The following is a 17589-nucleotide window of genomic DNA, read 5'->3' on the forward strand; positions in this document are numbered from 1 at the left end:
GCAATAAAGAACAAGACAACCCCAGCAGGCTGTGGCTTATTATCTTCACAGCCATAATGAATAGGCAAATAGTATTAAATGTAAGTACAGTATTCCACAGTCACATTTTGCTATGTTTTAAGCAGGAAAGGTGCCTTCGATACGTTTGAGGAGCAGAGATTACAACAAGACGAAAATAACGAAGGGTTTCGGCACACCTCTCCATCATTTTCTTTTCCTTCACTTGCCAATCAAGCACTCCGAGGTCTTTTAAAACCCCAAGCGAGAGAAACTGAACAGCAGCTAGAAAATTGTCTATGGGTTTTAATAAACGCTGTTGACTGGTAAACAGAGTAAATCACAGCGACCAATTTATTCAAATGCAGCAAGGACTTCTGTCTTTTTATTTGTCTAACCAACAAAAACCAGACATCAGCCTAAGATGCTCAACAGTATTTGTCCGTATAAGACCCATAAGCATGCCCACACCCCTGTATGGGAGGGTGCTGCCATGTCCTCAGCTCTAGGAGCAGAAAACGATCTGAGCCAGCCTTCCCTTGGGCTGCTGGGCTCGACCAAGGTCTTCTCCGTTTTCTTGTCAACAAAGAATTAGAGATTTACATGTCCCCTTCCTCTGCTCAACTGATGTGCCTGTTTTGTGCCTGCGTAAAAACCTGTACAGCAAACCCTCCTCTTGCTAGGTGTGCAAAAGGAGATCTAAAAAGTAGCACTAATAACACTAAAGAAGAGTATTTTCAGCCTCAACCTTCCCTACGTCCAGCCTGCCAGCTGACTCACAAGCCTCTATTCTCTGGTATGTAAGGAACAATTTCACTTGCTCAAATGCACCTTCCCCACCGGAATTATTCCTAATTTGCATATTATGAATCCTGTTCTGGCTGAAATCCTTTTTGAGAAATTACAGGCAATATCTGAGTAGTGCCTTTGTCCTCACCACAACATAGCGACGTAACAGAACGAGGTAGGAAATGGGAACTCGATTTGCAAAATATCAGGTTGTTAATCTTCCTTAAGAACTGAAGATCAACTCAGGCCCAATTCTATAGCATCTGTTATTTTAATAAGTTATCCTACTAAGAGGTTAGAGTTCATCACATCAATTTGTCTTGAGACAAAATGACAACAGAACAAGCAAAGAGAAAAGGGAGAGGTGAATTTGGTTTTGACGCCACAAACCTGTGCCTCAAAAAGCTAGTCCTAAAACCTTCCAATGCTACAATAAACGGGATATTATCTTTCTTACGCACTGACTCACTCACTTCCACAGTGTCCAAAAACTGTGGGTTAAGGCAGGTCAGGCAGCCACACTACTGAACCATCCTGAAAAGTTCAGAAAAAAAAGAGCAGCGCAAATGTCAAAGCAGAATTTTTCAGTCTACCTTTGAAAAACACTTGCTATTTTCACAATCACGAATATTACATTTTCTCAAAATAAACTAACTCTTGTGAGAATGATCATCATCCTTGCTCTCATTCAGGTGAATTAACTATTCTTAGTTAAACAGATTTGCTTCTAGTCTTAGTCTGATGACAGATTAACTCATGACTGGTAGGATTATAGACTTACCTCTGGAACTAAATCACTTTTGAATCTGAGTTACAGCTATTAGTTCTTTAAAGCTTAGCTGAACAGCTTTTAGTACCTCCTTTGTATTTTTGAAAGAATGATTAAACATCATTAAATCCAAACTAAGGGCTCTTTCTCACAACTCCAGTGAATAAACAGTTCGCTGATTTAACTTTTTCTTTTTTTTAAAGAACAGCAGAGTTTTACATGGATTTTTTCCCAGAACGATTAATAAGTCTAAAATACTTGTCCTTAAAATTAAAACACGTTTTTCATGTTTGTGTGGGGTTTAAGCACATCAAAAAACCCCAGCCCTTTTTTCTCTTTAGAGAGAAACAGCTACCCAGATCAACCTGCTCCTTTGTACCCAGTGTGATGCTTCTGTTCCCGTTACATTTCTCCAGGTGCCAAAAACACCACCAATTCCAGAGACAAGCAGTGAAGCCCTCCCATACAGCAGCAATCATACATTTAAGCATGGTGTGTTCTTACATGAAATATTCCAAATATGACACTGACCATTTCCATGCCATCAGCAGTTTTACTACACACCAACAAAGTTAACACAGAAGAAGCCACTACGCAGGTATCTGAAGAGGCATCCTTTCATGTCCTGCTCCTGACATTCCCTTCGGCAGCATCAGTAGGGAAAGCAAGGAGCAGTCTTTCCCCATACTTTTGTTTCTTGGCAGAGGGTGGAGATCTTTAGCCATCACTCTCCCCATTTAATTAGATGGGAGCCAGCTTGATTCAACGAGCTGCCTTAATTCATTGCTTTTGCCTTCTGTGTTTCCATGAGGGGAGATAATGATGGGACAGGGGGGAAAGAAAGTTCCCCCTAAGAAGCAAAACCAAAACCACCCTGCAACTACTAACAAAGGTCACTGGGTGGAAGAGCTGGAGGCATCACTCCTCCAGGAGCGTGACACTGAAATTATACAGTTTAGTTGCACTCTGACAGCTACAGGCAACAGATCTCCTTGGATCCCCAGCCCAAGCAGCCAACCGCCGATTTACATCCCCATCAGATGACGGGTTTTTTCTTTTTAAGTAACACACAATCCAAGTTTCTGTTAATTCATCTTTAAGCAGCCCTCTGGATCACACTACAGCTGCAATCTCCAAACCAGAACGTATCATTTTTCACTGTTAATGACTGGAAAACCCATAAGCACCCAAAAGCAAATCATGTTGTCTGGTTCTAGCAAGACATCTATAGATACAGGCAATACACGTCTGTCTAAACCAATCCTTAGATCTCTGCCTCCACCCAGAAAAACCAACTATTGTCAAGTATTAAAACTCCACAGCCAACATAAATGCAATCCCCAATTAGTCAAAGACATTAGCTCCTCATTTCACCAAGCTATGCAGATCTGCAGGGGCGGGGGGGGGGGGGGGGGGCAGGCATTCATGCTGAACTGCATTTGCTAAAGTTTAGCGTATGAAAAAAATCATTTGTCCTGATCAACTATAGTTCAATATTTATGCAGATAACGTTCAAGCTAGAAGTCAGCCACAAATCTCTGTATCTTCTTAATACACAAGGCACTTGTTATTCAGCTGGAACACATTTAATATACAACATAATGTGAGATTCTAAACTATCTAACATTAGTGAGTAAAGTTAGCTTCAGCACCAGGCAAGAGATGAAATGGGTCCCCATCACACCAAAAGAAAGAAAGGATTTAAATAAAATACAGTTTCTCTGTTTGAAGAAAAGGAAAGCACGCTTGTGACAAACTTACTGGAACGGAGTCAGGCTTAAAGACACTGATCCTTTCCAGGAAAGTGGGGAACAAAGCCGCAGCAGTACAGAAACACAGGCCTGCATTGACTGCCCTTCTTAGGATACTCTTAGTATTTCCAGCTAAAAGCTACTTACCACTTCATCTGCATACCCACCTAGCCAGGCTGCAAAGACCCTCCTCCTGTACCGTTTTTATTTAAAGTTCAAAACCTTGAATTGTCTTCAGAGGCTTTTCATAGCATGAGAGAGAGGGACAGAATGTAATTATAGGACAGTATTTCTTAATCAAATCTAAGCCGCCCACTGAAAGTGAATGGGAAAATATGGTTGCAAGGCAATGCTTCTCAATCAAGTGGACGGATTTGCTTTTCAGAGCGAATAAGGGAATGGAGCTGTGGTCACCATTTCTTAATCAGCTCAGCTGATGTCCTATAGAAGATCTCAATGGAGGAACACAGCTGTGGCCCATAACTCTTGACTTGATCTTCCATGGTTTGACTGAAAAGCCTGAAAAGAACATAAATGCACTAAAGCTTTTCTCCATTAAATTGGTTCTTTCAAAACCGTCACTGGCTTCACCAGGGGTGTGTGTTTGTAGTTTCTTTTTCAGTATGCTTGGTTAGAGGTTGAGTGTAAAAGTTTTTGTGACATATACTACACAGCAAAGTATACTATAATAGACCAAACTATTATTTTCTTTTAAAGACCAAAATGGAGCACGTTATTTAGTAATTCCAACCTTCTGCAGGGATTCTTGTGTCTGAGTATGTGATTTTTGCTCTGGCTAAAGCACCCTTTTGCATTTCAGCTAGCAAAGTTACAAAATGTTGAAAAAGCATCTCCTTAGATTTTTTTTTTTTTTAAAGAGTATATTAGTCATGACTGACATGCTACGGAGGATAGATTTCAAATGCACTCATACTAACTTTGAGCTGTCAGATTCACGCATTCAAGTTTTCTGTCTTCATTTGAAAATGCAGCTGAATTATACAGCCAAGGCAGCAAGGTAAGAAAGCAAGTGTGCACACTGTGGGGAGGAACAAGGAAAAAAAAACTGTTTTTCAGATAGCTGCCTGTATTTTTCTTCTACTTTCTCAGTAAAGTTCTTAAAAGGACAACCTCCTCAGTGAATTACATTATAATTACCGAATTAAAGGAACCTACCTAGTGAGCCTTCTTTAAAAAAATCTCAAGGTATGCCCCAACAAGTTTGCCATTTTTTGAGATTTCATACTGATCTTTGTAATGTATTGGAGGTGTAATAGTTAATGCGCACTCATTACCATCTCATAAGCAAAAAGCTAAATAACAACACTTAGCACAAAGCAGCCAAGTCTATTTTTTTCTACCTATGTTACATCTGTAAAGATACTAACTCACTTCTTAACCTGCTGCAAAAAGTAAAAGGGATTTTTTTCCTTTCAAAACCTGCAGAATGCAGTGTAATAGAGTGCGCATTTTAATCTGCATTTTCCTCAATACACGATGATACGTATTACTGCAAATATACAAATAATTAGATTTAGAGCACTTAGAAATTATTCCCCTGCAACGCTGGCAAAGGACAGAATCTCCACCTCCATTTTTACCTTCTCTCCCCTTACTCCCACTTTAATCTTTTTTGTTTCAGTGGCATGTTATAGCTGCTCCGTAGCTCTGCTGCCAGTTACGTGATGAAGCCTGCATGCTGGGGCTGTAATTCAATGGCTCACAAGCCACATACGACTTAACAGCCTCGCATGAGCCATCTTTGATCTAAAGTCTAATAAAAACAAAAGTGAAGAGCATTAGCATTAGTGTACACGGAGATGCGAACAAACAACTGAGACATTCTGATCTATACATCGGGGTTTAAAATGGTAGTGGTTTCTGTTAAACAGTTTGTTGAATTCGCTCAGTATACTCCAGAGCAATGATTCGTTAAAGGGTTTCATGCTAACGAGGATGGTCTTCCATTCACTGACACTGAAGGGGGGGGGAGCTTTTTTCTATACAACCTACCCGCATCAACTCAACAGCCTGTTCCTTGTGGTTAAGTGTTTAGGAAAGGTGAAGTGTTTATACACTGAGCAATTAACAACAGGCTGCTGAGAGGAGAACATCTCTGAAGGTTTCATTCCCCAAAGGAAAAAAAAAAACACACACCAAACCAACAACAAAACCAACCCTTGATGAAATATTCAAGATGAAAACCACAAAGGTTGTTAAACAAAGTGAGAAACTTCCAGTGTTTTTCACCCACTGGAGAGGATTCCTGCAAAAATAAAGGATTGGGGGGATCTTTGGGAGCACGTCCCACCATGCAGCTCTGAGCGAGCTGTCGCTAGAAATACCCCAGCTTCCTTCTCCCCCATTTTGATCTGAATTGCTACACCCAGTTATAGGCAAAGTTTTCAAAGAACTTATCTTAGTATCTCTCTAATAATTTCCAATGAGCAATTTCAAAACAACCTTAGTTTTGTTTTGACTCAGAGCTGAAGTCAACTTCAGAAACCCTTTCACACTTCCCCAAAGCAAAAAATGCATGTGAAAGAATTCACACAGACCTTGTAAGACAGAAACTGAATTTTGCAGTATTTTCATTTGTTAGCTACTTTAAAACTATCCACTAACATCTTCTAAGGGCTGAGAAAACACTAAATTTCACTTTATGAGTCCCAGCAGAAGTCCTAAGAAATTTCAGTATAAAAATAGCTAATGAAAGAAAAAAAAAAAAGGCCAATAAAAATAGGATTTTGAAAGACATTCATAATTTATAGCACCTTTGCCACCAGAGAAAGTGATTCTCGTCACTTGTACTTAGGAGCTGAGACAAAACAGTAACTACTGTCAAAAAACCCCAATTAACAAGTAAGTGTATTTTAGGACTGAAGGAAACAACCTGTGATGTCTGATGTGGACAGAATGCTGCAAACAAGCAAACACCAAGCAAAGGATTACGATTAGTCACAAGAAATCCACTGCAGCAAAAAACTGCACTCAAGGCTTTCACACTCAGAAGCAGAGAGGTGATACACCAAGCTAAACGTGCCCTTTTTTTTCCCCGTCAGCAGTATTTCCATGATTAACTACAACACACGAAAGATAGATTCTTTGCCATTCCCTTGGAGTTTACCAATCCAAATACAAATCAGACCAAGCGCTGTTTCATTTTGCAAGCCGCAGCACATAAGGCTTATTCACAATTTCTCCATTCTTACAGGCCTTCAGCGTGTCTTGTCGACCACAAGGCTTTGTACCACATGCAATCTGAATCTCCGCGGGAACTGCAGCGACAGATTCTTTACTAACGATCTTTGGACACACAACAGCTAAATAAATCCCCAGTTTTGACTTACTAGCTGTAACAGTCTATAAACCGTTGCATATGTGACTATTGTTAAGCCCTGCTCCTGAATAAGCAAAATTCTTTGTAACAAACAGAACTTGCGCAAGACCCAAGAATTATTCCAGACCTGAAAAGCTGCCAACTTCAAAACACCCTTTTCACTTGAAGTCAGCTCATATTAATAGGGAGAATGATTAGGGGAAAAATAAACAAGCATTTACCATTTGCAGCCTGGTGTTTGAAAGCATGCCTAGCTCAGAGACTTCAAATGCTGCTCATGTTTGGCACATAATTTTCAAATATTTGCACCTAACCTATTTTCAAAGCAATTAAAACCAACACCAAATGCTTTCGCTGACCTCTCTTGTTTTTTTTTTAACATCATACCAACATATCTGACAATTGTTAAACAACAGCAACCCCCAAGCACAGCTGCCAAAGGCAGAGCAGCAAAAAATCAGTGCAAACCCCAGCCCTACATTTACTGCCGGCTATAGACAGGGTGCAACTCCAGATACTTCTGGCAAGAGCGACACTCATTTAATCCAAGGGCAAGTTTAATCTACAGCGTTCACACCCACACAAGAGTTTTTATATTCACAATTCCACAGATTTACCCACTTGCATCCTCCCCACTCCTGCAGCTCTTGCTCCTGTCCTCGTTCTCACGTCCCAGCCACGCGTTTCCTTTTCTTGAGCAGCAGCTTGGATCTCATCCCCACCAACAGCACCCCTTCCTCCCCCTTCCTGACACCTTATTTTTGCTTCCAGTCCCACCTCCCTATCATCCCTTTTAATCTGGTCCCTATTTTTTGCCTTGCCTTCACACCAGAATGGTTGATATTACTTCAGGAGAAGCTCCCACTGAAGTCAATTAGAGTTTTGCTGGAGCTGAGGAATCCGCAGCGCCTATCACATCTTTCACCGCACGCTCCTCAGCTTCCAGCCAGCATCTCCTCTGAAGCAACAGTGGATAAAAGGACCAAATTTCAAAACATTTCGCACCAGACGAGCACAGCGACTTCAAGAGCTCGCAGCATCCTTCCCTGACTAAAAGTACAAGTGTAGCTCTGAAAAGCAAAGACACTTTTCCCACCTCCCTCAATGTATTTCAAAATAACGGGGTGCTTTCATCACGCGTCCGTATTCTCCCGCTGGCCGTACCTGGAGATCGGGAGCTGTTCTGACACACGGATCGTGCTTCTTTTTCCTACGTACAATTGCACGTAACACAATTAGCAGGCACGTTTCCTAAAATAAGCAGCTTTCCTACAACCGACTCCCGTCCGCGGGGGCTTACAGGCACAAGCAGTTATTTTCTTGGGCTGTCTCAGCGTTCCCCGGGGGGGATATAAACTGCTGCGACCCCCTCGGCTTCCAGGGATGTTTAAAGCAAGATTTTAAAGCACACTTTGCTCCCCGAGGCAGGACCTAAACCCAAGGTGCCCCCCCCCCAGCCCCCCCGTTAACTTCTGCTCCTGACCTTTGCAGGCAGGCAAGGCACAAGACCCACACAGATTTTTTTTATTTTTTTTAAAAAATAAACAGGAATCGGCACGGATTTTCCTCAGTTTTGTGTCCTCTCCCCCACTCCAGCACAGCACGGAGGGGCTGAGGGCAGTTTTAGGGAGCTCTCCCCCTCAGCAGTAAGGCCACGGCCCGCGGTGGGACGCGACCCCCGGTGCTGTGCGACACCCCCCGCCTCCCCCCCCCGGCAGCGAAGCCCCCCGGGAGGGCCCGATCCTGGGGGGGTGAAGAGGGGCGCTCCCGCAGCTCCCGCGCCTCAACAAAGGGAAAGTTGCGGGGCCGGGGAGGCCGGCGCGGGGCTCCCGCCCGCAGACAAAGGCGGCGGCCGCCGGGGCGAGGGGGGGGGTCGCGGGCCGCCTCAGCCCCCCCGCGCCCCCCAACCGCACAGTGGGGGCCTTAAAGGGGGGTGTGTATGTGTGTGGCGGAGGAGGGGGAGCTAAAGCCCCCCTCAGCCCCCGCCTCACAGCGGGGTGACCCCCCTCAGCCCCCCCGCCCCTCTCGCCCCCTCAGCTCGCCGCCCCCCCCCCCCCCCCGGCCCCTTTATTTACCGCCATCATCAGCACGCGCGAGCTGTCACCCAGCGCCAGACACCCCAACGGCCGCTGGCCACGCCCCCTACCCGCCCATTGGCCGCCCGCCGCGGCCCGCCCCGCCTCGCCATTGGCTGGAGAGCACGCCACACAGCGCTCTTGCCCTCCCCCTCGGCCCGCGCCGCCAGCCAGCGCCGCTGCTTACGCTAATTCCGTAAAGCCGAGCTTGGCACTAAAGGTGCGGCTGGCGCACCGACGGACGCCCTTTGCGTAGCCTACGCCGCCGCAGGCAGAGCTCTGGCGAAGCTTACGAGCTTCGCGTAGCCGCTAGGGAGAGCTCTTCAATGGCTCACGGTCGAGTAGCGGGAGGGCAGAGCCGAGAGGCGGGGACTGGCCGGCCCCGGCCCCGGCCGGTGACGTACCAGGCTTTGTGAATCCCAGGCTGAAGTTTGGTTGAGTCACAGGAGGGTAAATAAGGATGTTTCGGAGACAAAGAGACTCTTAAAGGGGCAGCGCGGGACGTGGCGCGTTCCCGCGGGTCCCCTGAGGTGGCTGCGGGGCGTGGGAGATGCCCCACGGGGCCCCTGAGGTAACAGGGGGAGGAGGACACCCCACGGGGCCCCTGAGGTGGCTGAGGGGTGGGAGGTACCCCACAGGGCCCCCGAGGTGACTGGGGGAGGGGGGAAACCCACACAACCCCAGAGGTGATTGAGGGGGGGCACCCCACAGGACCCCTGAAGTGACTTGGGGGGGGACGAACCCACACAACCCCAGAGGTGATTGAGGGGGGGCACCCCACAGGACCCCTGAAGTGCCTTGGGGGGGGGCGAACCCACACAACCCCAGAGGTGATTGAGGGGGGAACCCCACAGGGCCCCTGAGGTGGCTGGGGGGGGGGGGGCACCCCACAGGGCCCCTGAGGTGATGGGAGGGGGGGGCACCCCCCCCACAGGGCCACGGATGGCACACAGACAAGGGCCCCTGAGCCATGCTGGCCTTTGCCAGAGGTCACTCAAAGGCCCCTAGGTCACACGCTCATCGCCACAGTGCAGGAGCCATGAGGGGATGAAAATGCATTTTATTAGAGACAAAGGGTCTCAGCACTGGGGCCGGGGGGAGATGCCTGTCACCAGCAAGGGGCAGCCATGCTTGGGAGTCACCCACACCCACTGGGACAACTCACTGGGACAACTCACAGTTCAGAGGGACCATCAGGGACCTGCCAGGGAGTGCTGAGTCCTGCTCTCCGGGCAGCGCTGAGCCAGGACAAGGCTGCAAGCAAGGCGTTGTGGACTATGCAGCACTGATGACATGAAGCACAGGTCAGCAGTGTCACAGACACGATTCCTTTGCACAGGACCAAATGTTACCCCCTGGTCTCGTCCCAGTAAGTTTTGAGGCAAAGCACTGCAATTTACTGCGACAGGTAGGAGCCTGCTTTCTTCTGCCAGAACAGGACACTCCACAGCCTTGTGGTCTCCTTGTGAGCTCCTTCACCAGCCAGGCTTTCCACAAATTCCACTTCCTGTGAGCTTTGCTGTCCCTTCTCTACACCCTCCCTTTCTGACCAGTGCCTGGTCTGTTCTGAACCCGTACCTGCACAGAAATCCAGTCACACACCTCTCAACTCAACAGCTCCCCACTGCAATGAGCCCTCAGTTTGCAGTGTCTGCTAAGAATTAAAACTGAAGATTAGTAAGGCTCTTACGTCCTCACTCTCTTTGTAAAGCTTAGCAGGGTGCAGCTGCTATGTAAGTACTTCCTCATAAAAAATGCCACAGCACAAAACAGAACAAAAGCCAGCAGCATCCCCAGGGTGGCAGTGAGACTTGGACTCTCTGCCACCGAAGTGTTAGTGACCCCAGTAACATCACCCAGCCTCTACTTAGAGCTAGGAGGGGGGAAAGCTGTAACGATGCAAGGGTGAGACCCCCATCCCCAAGATCCTCAGTCCCCTGTACGTCAGGCTTCCACTCATGGAAAGCAACAACACTGCCAGGGATTTTGAAAGGTGCAGAAGCAGAAAATAGGATCCACAGTGGTACAGGACTACAGCTTGGCCACCTCTCCCTCTAGATCTTGCATTCTCTGCAAAAACACTGGGGAGCAACAGGAAAACAACCTTCCAGACCATGCCCTGACAGGCAAAATTAGGGTGGTTTTCAATTACACTGGCTCAATCCATTAATGTAACACAATTGAAAGCCCCCTGAAGACTTGTTAAGATGCAGACCAGCATGTTCGAAGCCATGTTAACCTGCCATACTGATGCTGGGGGGGCCAGAATAAGGAGGATTACTGCAGCTAATAAGATTGAAAACCAGTCATTTTGTCCATCAAGAAAGTAAAAAGCCCCAGAGTAAAAGGAGCCCCTCATGTGGGGCAGCTGATCCCCTTGCTCACCGAATGCAGTTACAGCAACAGACATTTTTGCTAAGACATAAAGGGCTAAATCCTACCCATCTTTACACACGTGGAAACCTACTGACGTCAGCGGCTGTAATGGTGTAATTGAAGGCAGAATGTAGCTCGAGGGGTCCCATTTTATTACTCTAGGAACAGTACAATGTATTAATAAAAGCACAGAAGTCCCCAGAGATTCCAGCACACATTTTATGTTTTTTAGACGTGACCAGAGTTTTGACATCTCTGGTTACAGAACGCATCTTTTGGGAATTAATAAAGCATTAGCAATATTCAGCATGACTAATCTGATCATTAAATAGTATTTTTTTTAACCTTAAGACCTAAAATGGGAAGCAGAACAGAAATAACTATCCCTACAAAGACTACAGTTTGTTTTCTTAAGTTTTCCCAGCCGCACTTAACTGTGTGGAACGACAGCAGGTCAGATTCTCACTGAATTTTCATCACTGGAAATTAATAGTCCCACTGAAGTCAGCACACATGTCATGAACTTGAGCTAAGAGTTGCTAAAATTCAGTGCATTCAGCATGCTGGAACTTCTAACACACTTATGGTACATTATGCCATTTATTATGGCTCATTAACCAGATCTTTCTGGACCCAGTACCAATTAAATTTATTAAATGCCCACACTAAAAGCTCTAGGCACTTGAATAGTTAATTAGGTTTACAGGTATAAATGCTAATCACAAAGAGATCACATCTAAATAACTAGTTCTCCACCAGACAGCAAATTAAGTAACAAACCAGCTTCTCTTCCCCCACTGCTTCAGAAGGAAAAATCCATTTAGGAGAAATCTATTTCTGTTTTACTCACTCTTCAGACTCTTCAAGACTCCTGTATTGGCAAGGAACCAAGGATATTTCTGCAAACAAGATGCACACCGCTTCTTCACAAGGAACCCACTGTCCTTTTTGCAAATCTCCCTTTTTAAAAACGTCCTTAGACCTTCTCTACACCTACCCTTTGTGTCTGGGACACGAGCTGCAAAGCCAGAACTCTGCTACCCAGGAACCATGAAGGAAGCTCAGCGCAAAGGCTGGTGGCTGAGTAAGGCTGTTTCTGCATAAGACTGAGGTGGAGCAGGGAAGAGAAACAAAAATAACAGCTACAAGCCAGATAAGATACTAAACAAGTAAAACCAAGGGGGAAGATAGCTCAAAATGGATCTAGTTTTCCTGCTGTAAAAATAAATTGCCACTAAAAAAAAAAATTATTCAAGTGATATCGTCTTATAACAATTTTTTGGCTCTTGTTCCCCAAATCCTTCCTTACACCATTAAATCTGCTAAAGTCACCAGGATTTCTCAAATGAGCAATGGTGTGCAGGGATAGGACATTTATTACCTACCTTTCAAACAGCAAGATAAAGCAGCTGGTATTCTCTTTCAATGCATGAGAGGGCTCCTGCCAGGCTTATTTATTTATTTATCATGAGGCTTCATCGGTATCATCCGAGAGGTAGAAGACTTTAATACTCCCATCAGATATAAAAGATGAAGGCAAGCTAAGAACATACCCATAATAGAAACGCAAGAATTCCTGTAGATTTTGCCACGGGGAAATTAGTTTGCTTCAGGGGTATAAAACTCTTGAACCAAATCAGAGATGAAACTCTGCTGAATAATTGTCTCCACACAACAGAAAATTTCAAAAACTGTAAATAAACAATACAAAACAGCACACCACTTGCTGTGCAGAAAGACTCCATCTCCTCACAAAATACAGCTTTTTATTTTGATGAAAAATAACAAGACTCTTTCACGTGGCTATCTAAAAATTTTTTTAAAATAAAAATCTCTCATGTAGCTGTTTGCAGTCAAGAAAACTCTGCCCTTGCATGTGTTTGGCTGGAAATTCTGCTGTTCCCTCCTGCTGACGAACAGTAATCCCCTGCATGAAGCATGGTACAAAGAACCGCCAGAACCACAGGCCCGATCCCAGACATACTCAAAACCATGAAGAACAACAAGAAATATGCACAGCGTTCAAAACCTTTGCTTTGAAACAGGGGGAAAGAGACTGAGAAGAAAAAATAAACCTTGGGCTGCCTCCAGTGCCACTTTTTGGAGGAACTCCTGATCCAGATGGGCAGGCAGAAAAGAGGATGCACTTGCTCTAAACCAGGCTCCAGGGGAGTCCTTTCATCTGATCCCCGCTACAGGCACCTGCTGCTGCTTGCGGATCTTGTTGAACAGCTCCATGTACTGAACCATCGTGTCTCCTGGGCTGTAGATGCTGTCGTGCTTGGTGCCGAACACGGACGGGATACCGGGAGTGTGGTTCCCCATGAAGCTCTGCATGAACTCCATGAGCAGGTTCCAGCAGTCGTTGGCTATCACGCAGGGACAGTACTCCACCTGACAACAGAAAACACAGCCCTGAAGCTCGCAGCAGGGGCAATAACCATGCAGGAGGCAACTAGAGAGGAAATGCTTTTCATGAAAACACCTGAGAATATTTAGCATGTAAGGATGGACAAATATGAATGAACAGGACATGCTGGGAACATGCAAGCTATCCCTTCGAAAGGGAAGGGGAGGCAAAACATCCCCTGTAAGGGCATTACTTTTATTAAATCTCCAATAGTGGAGGTCTTGGGACATCGGTTCAAACTTTACCCCATCCAAACCCAAAATCCATTCCCACATGCTGGCAGGTCGACGACTCGTGTGTGGCTGACATCTTTCAGGTGAGTACTGGAAAAAGCCTTGGGACTTAAGGACTTGAAGTGTTTTACTAACTATGAGTCTGGTCCCAAATCAGTAGGTCCTAATGAAAACCCTGAAAAAACCTACTAAACCAGAAGCAGTCAGACTGCCTGGCAAACCTGGTCCTGGACTCAAGTTGAGGTTGAAACAAGCTTCTGTTTAACTCTGATCAATAGCAACAGTAATGCTCCAACATCTGTGTTTATTGCAGCGAAGAAATAAGCTGTTTCTCAATCCTCATCCCTGCTGGCTAGGAACACCTGCCTGAGTAGATGCAGCGTGATCACTGTATCAAATAGGATTTGTGTGTTTAGAAAAGCACAAGCTCCGATTTTGAAGGACTTCTAAGCATCTTAATTCTCAGCTACCTTGAAGACTGTTAGGCATCCATATATTGAGATGTCTGGAGTCTGACCTACCCCACTTTGCCCTTCCCATCCCACCCCTCCCTGCTCCTTGTCTTTTTCGAAGATGTTTTTCAGCCCAGCTGAGGCTTACCCACAGCTTGTGAGCCTTCGACTCATTGCTTGCACTCAGCCAAAGGTCTCCTAAAACACCTTCCTAGATCCTCCCACTCCCCTTCACGTGTGCTGAAGGATCTCCCTTCAGAGTTTGCTTCAGCTCAGCCTCCACCCCATGAAACATCTGTCAGCAGCTGGCAACTGACGCTCTTGAGCCTCAGCAGCAGGAGTGGAGAGAACAGAAGCTGATGGCAGGCTTTGAGCCCACGGCGCAGTGATCCAGGTCGGCATGCCACAAAGTAGGACTGACACTGCCAAAAGTTCTCTGGTGAGGAGAGAACCATCTCTCCACCGTGTGAGCAGAACCTGGGGCAAGAGGGCCCTGCTCTTGATGGAGAAAGAAAACAAAATCCAAATCAGCACAGAATTAGCAGCTGAAGAGGTTGTTTTGTCCCCTCGGCATGCTTATGAACCTGAAGTGTGCTACTAGTGTTGTACATCAGGACTTTAAGCAGCTTTTTAGTTCGATGGCACCCCTTCAGGGTTTTGCTTGACACTTCAACTACAGGCTTTTGCGTAGCTGCAGCTCAGCCCCAAAGTACCTGCCTGAATTAAACCTCGTTGTGAAAAGGAGAGAAATAACCTGCCTGCTGCATACATGAACACATCTGGTACAAACTACCAGCAATGAGCAATACAATCGAGAGACTGAAGGGACAGGGGTTTTCTCATCTAGCCTCCAACATCGAATTCCCCTGTCTCTGGTTGTATTTCATACCCTTCAAAGACGATTCTTACCTCCACAGATATCCCACGGGCACTGGGCCCCATTGTAACCGTGCCCACCTTCACCAAGAAGTCACAGTACTGGTAGCGGGTGCCCCGGCTCTCTATCTTGTTTGCCTTGGCATTTTGGAAGAAGCCTTTCAACTTCACCATGAGGATATCAAAGTTGGCATCTGCTATAAGGCAGGGACCATTTTCAAAGAGAGCGAAGCAGCTGAGGGGGTATTCGGAGTTGTGCATCACATACATCAGCTTGCCTGTCTGCCCTGAAATAAGAGCAATGGTATTTGGGCTGTAAAACCAGTAAGTTTTGCGCCTGTATGTGCTTTAAAGAAGCATCTGTTTTTTCCTTTGTCCTCTTAGTCACTTTAATTCCAGGGTCTTTGTACCACTCACACGTGCTTCATGTCATCCAGCCGTTCAGTGAATAGATTGTATTTCCTTCTTAAGATTTAAAGTTAAAAAGGAAAAAAAATCTTCTGCAGCCCAAGGATAACACACCAGCACATCTGAGAGACGAGAGGGCGAGCTGAACATGAGATCCTCAGCAGACTGGTGGGGGGGTCAGCAAAGAGCACCCACCTCCCATCCTCAAAGACAAGAGCCGGGTGTCCGCTGACATCCTCCTGCCCCAGGTCATGGAGGAAGGCTGGGCTCTGCCTCTCCTCCCACTCACCACCAGTCCTGCCAGGGGACAATGGGCTGGGACACACTCAGGAACACACGGTGTCCAGAGAGGATGTGCCTGGCATATACCATGCTTTAAAAGCTGGAAACAATTCTCATTTATCCACAGAGATCAAAAAAGCCTTTCCACGAATGTGGCCCTGCCGGTTCCAGCTGCACAAAAAGCAGCAAAAAGCTGCTCCGGTAGTTTCAAATGGATCTGTCAGGGCAAATTGTGGTGCAGAGCCCTGAGGCTGTGCGGGGCTCAGTGCTGACCTCTGCAGCCACACAGCCACCGCGGACGGTGACACTCACATTGGTGTTTTTAAATTATATCAAAATTGTAAATGGAGACAGACAGACAGACAGACAGAAAGAGGCTGGCGCAGCCCTCAGGTGAGCAGGCCATGCCTCTGGGCGCCTGTTTTATGTTAAATCCAGAGGCGATTCGGGGTCCTCTGAGCACATCCCTGGAAACAGCTGGGTCATCTCATGCCTCAGGCCCCCTCAAGCTGCTCCCCACTGCCCACTCCCCAAGCTCCGCTCCGCTCGGCCGCTGCTGCCTGCCCATGAGCACTCACCCCTTGGAGGCGGGCAGAGCAGGCAGATGCTGCCAGGAGACTTGCGCCCATCCCCTCCAGAGCAAGACGCGGCCTCCAAAGCACCTCAGCAGCAGGATTTTATGAAATTCCAAGGAAAAACACGCTGACAGCAAAGACAGCCAGCATGGCGCCTAAGGCTCGAGTGGCAGACCTCCAGGCTGGGCTCCCCGGTGACACTGCCGTCCCCAGCACACAGCAACGCTGGGGCACACAGGGCACGGGGCAAATGGCACCGGCAGAGCAGCCCACCCCTGCCTGGCACCGACCCTGCCGGCTCCCCAGCACGGGGCACAGGGATGCTCCGTCTCCTGGAGGAGGGAAGCAGCAGGCGGGCAGCGCAGCCGTGCTGTGGGCAGCCCGGGGCCACCTGTGACAAAGAGCTGCCACCACCCGCAGGAGAAGCCTTGGCCCCACGGCAGAACCGTGCTGCGGTTGCACGGACCAGACCATGCTTGGCCAGACCTCACGTTCAGGGGCTGGATGTGTCCCGGGATTGTCCCGGGATGGTCCCGGGGCTGACCTTGGCTGCTGATGGTGGAGGCGGCCGTGTGGTAGGTCTCGCAGTCCACGCAGAAGGTGCCCTGCTTCTCGGCCCCCAGCAGCTCCAGCTTCCGCGTCAGCAGCTCCACCGTCTGCTGCACGCTCTTCCCCTCCGCCACCGGCACCTGCGCCACGCTGCAACAGCGCTCAGGGCCCGCGGGCACCGGGCTGGGGAGCCCCCCCTCTCCGCCCCACCGGGGAGCCCCTCCCCCCCGCCGCCGTCTCCTCCCTCCCCCCACCGGGGAGCCCCCCCCGCCGCCTCCTTCTCCCCACCGGGGAGACCCCCCGCCGCCGTCTCCCCTCCACAGGGGAGCCCCCCACTGCCACCACCTCTCCCCCACCGGGGAGCTCCCCCCCACCACCGCCGCCACCGCCGCCGCCTCCTACCCCCCCCTCACCGGGCAGCGTCCCCTTCGCCGCCTCCCCTCCACGGGGGAGCCTCCCCCGCCGCCCTGCTCCTCCTCCTCCTCCTTCCCACCGGGCAGCGCCAGCGTCCGCCGCCGCCGCCGCCGCCGCCTCCTCCTCCTCCTCCTCCCCCGCCAGGGAGCCCCCCAGTCACCTTCGCCTCCACCTCCCCCCCAGGAGCCCCCGCCGCCGCACTTACCAGGTGACCCCCATGCTGCACCCGCCCGCCCCAGGCCCGCCGTGCCGCCGGAAGGGGCGTGGTCTCCCTTCCGCCGGAAGAGGCGGGG

The 17589-nt window shown here is 48.2% G+C and overlaps 2 protein-coding genes and 1 long non-coding RNA gene across 11 annotated transcripts in view; 1 reads left to right on the plus strand and 2 right to left on the minus strand.

The window, feature by feature from the left end:
* Positions 1-8785, minus strand: part of USP49 (ubiquitin specific peptidase 49) — a 30832-nt gene extending 22047 nt beyond the window's left edge. For 3 of the 5 annotated variants that reach the window (XR_005107920.1, XM_037410778.1, XM_037410781.1), the window contains exon 1: positions 8722-8785. The gene's annotated coding sequence lies outside the window, so the exon portion shown is untranslated. Of the gene's footprint in view, positions 1-7810; positions 7857-8721 lie in introns of all 5 variants that reach the window. The other 2 variants (XM_037410779.1, XM_037410780.1) reach the window with 2 other exon arrangements.
* A 328-nt stretch (positions 8786-9113) lies between these two features.
* On the plus strand, positions 9114-13090 carry LOC119158478. The gene is made up of 2 exons (XR_005107868.1): positions 9114-9292; positions 11955-13090. It is a non-coding gene; the product is annotated as an uncharacterized LOC119158478 (long non-coding RNA).
* MED20 (mediator complex subunit 20) lies at positions 12821-17583 on the minus strand. Of its 5 annotated transcripts, none has more exons than XM_037410465.1 (4): positions 17502-17583; positions 16878-17032; positions 15102-15355; positions 12821-13491 (listed from the first exon to the last, which is right to left on the minus strand). In XM_037410465.1, exons 1-4 carry the CDS (start codon positions 17513-17515, stop codon positions 13276-13278), a joined length of 639 nt encoding a protein of 212 aa, XP_037266362.1. In that variant the 5' UTR covers positions 17516-17583; the 3' UTR covers positions 12821-13275. The 5 variants fall into 5 exon arrangements, with proteins under 5 accessions (XP_037266362.1, XP_037266367.1, XP_037266366.1 ...); XM_037410470.1 differs by having other exon boundaries at positions 16878-17022; positions 17502-17523; XM_037410469.1 differs by lacking the exon at positions 16878-17032 and having other exon boundaries at positions 17502-17527.
* Between the last annotated feature and the right edge of the window lie 6 nt (positions 17584-17589).

This window comes from Falco rusticolus, chromosome 17, assembly GCF_015220075.1.
Source record: "Falco rusticolus isolate bFalRus1 chromosome 17, bFalRus1.pri, whole genome shotgun sequence".
NCBI lineage: Eukaryota > Metazoa > Chordata > Aves > Falconiformes > Falconidae > Falco > Falco rusticolus.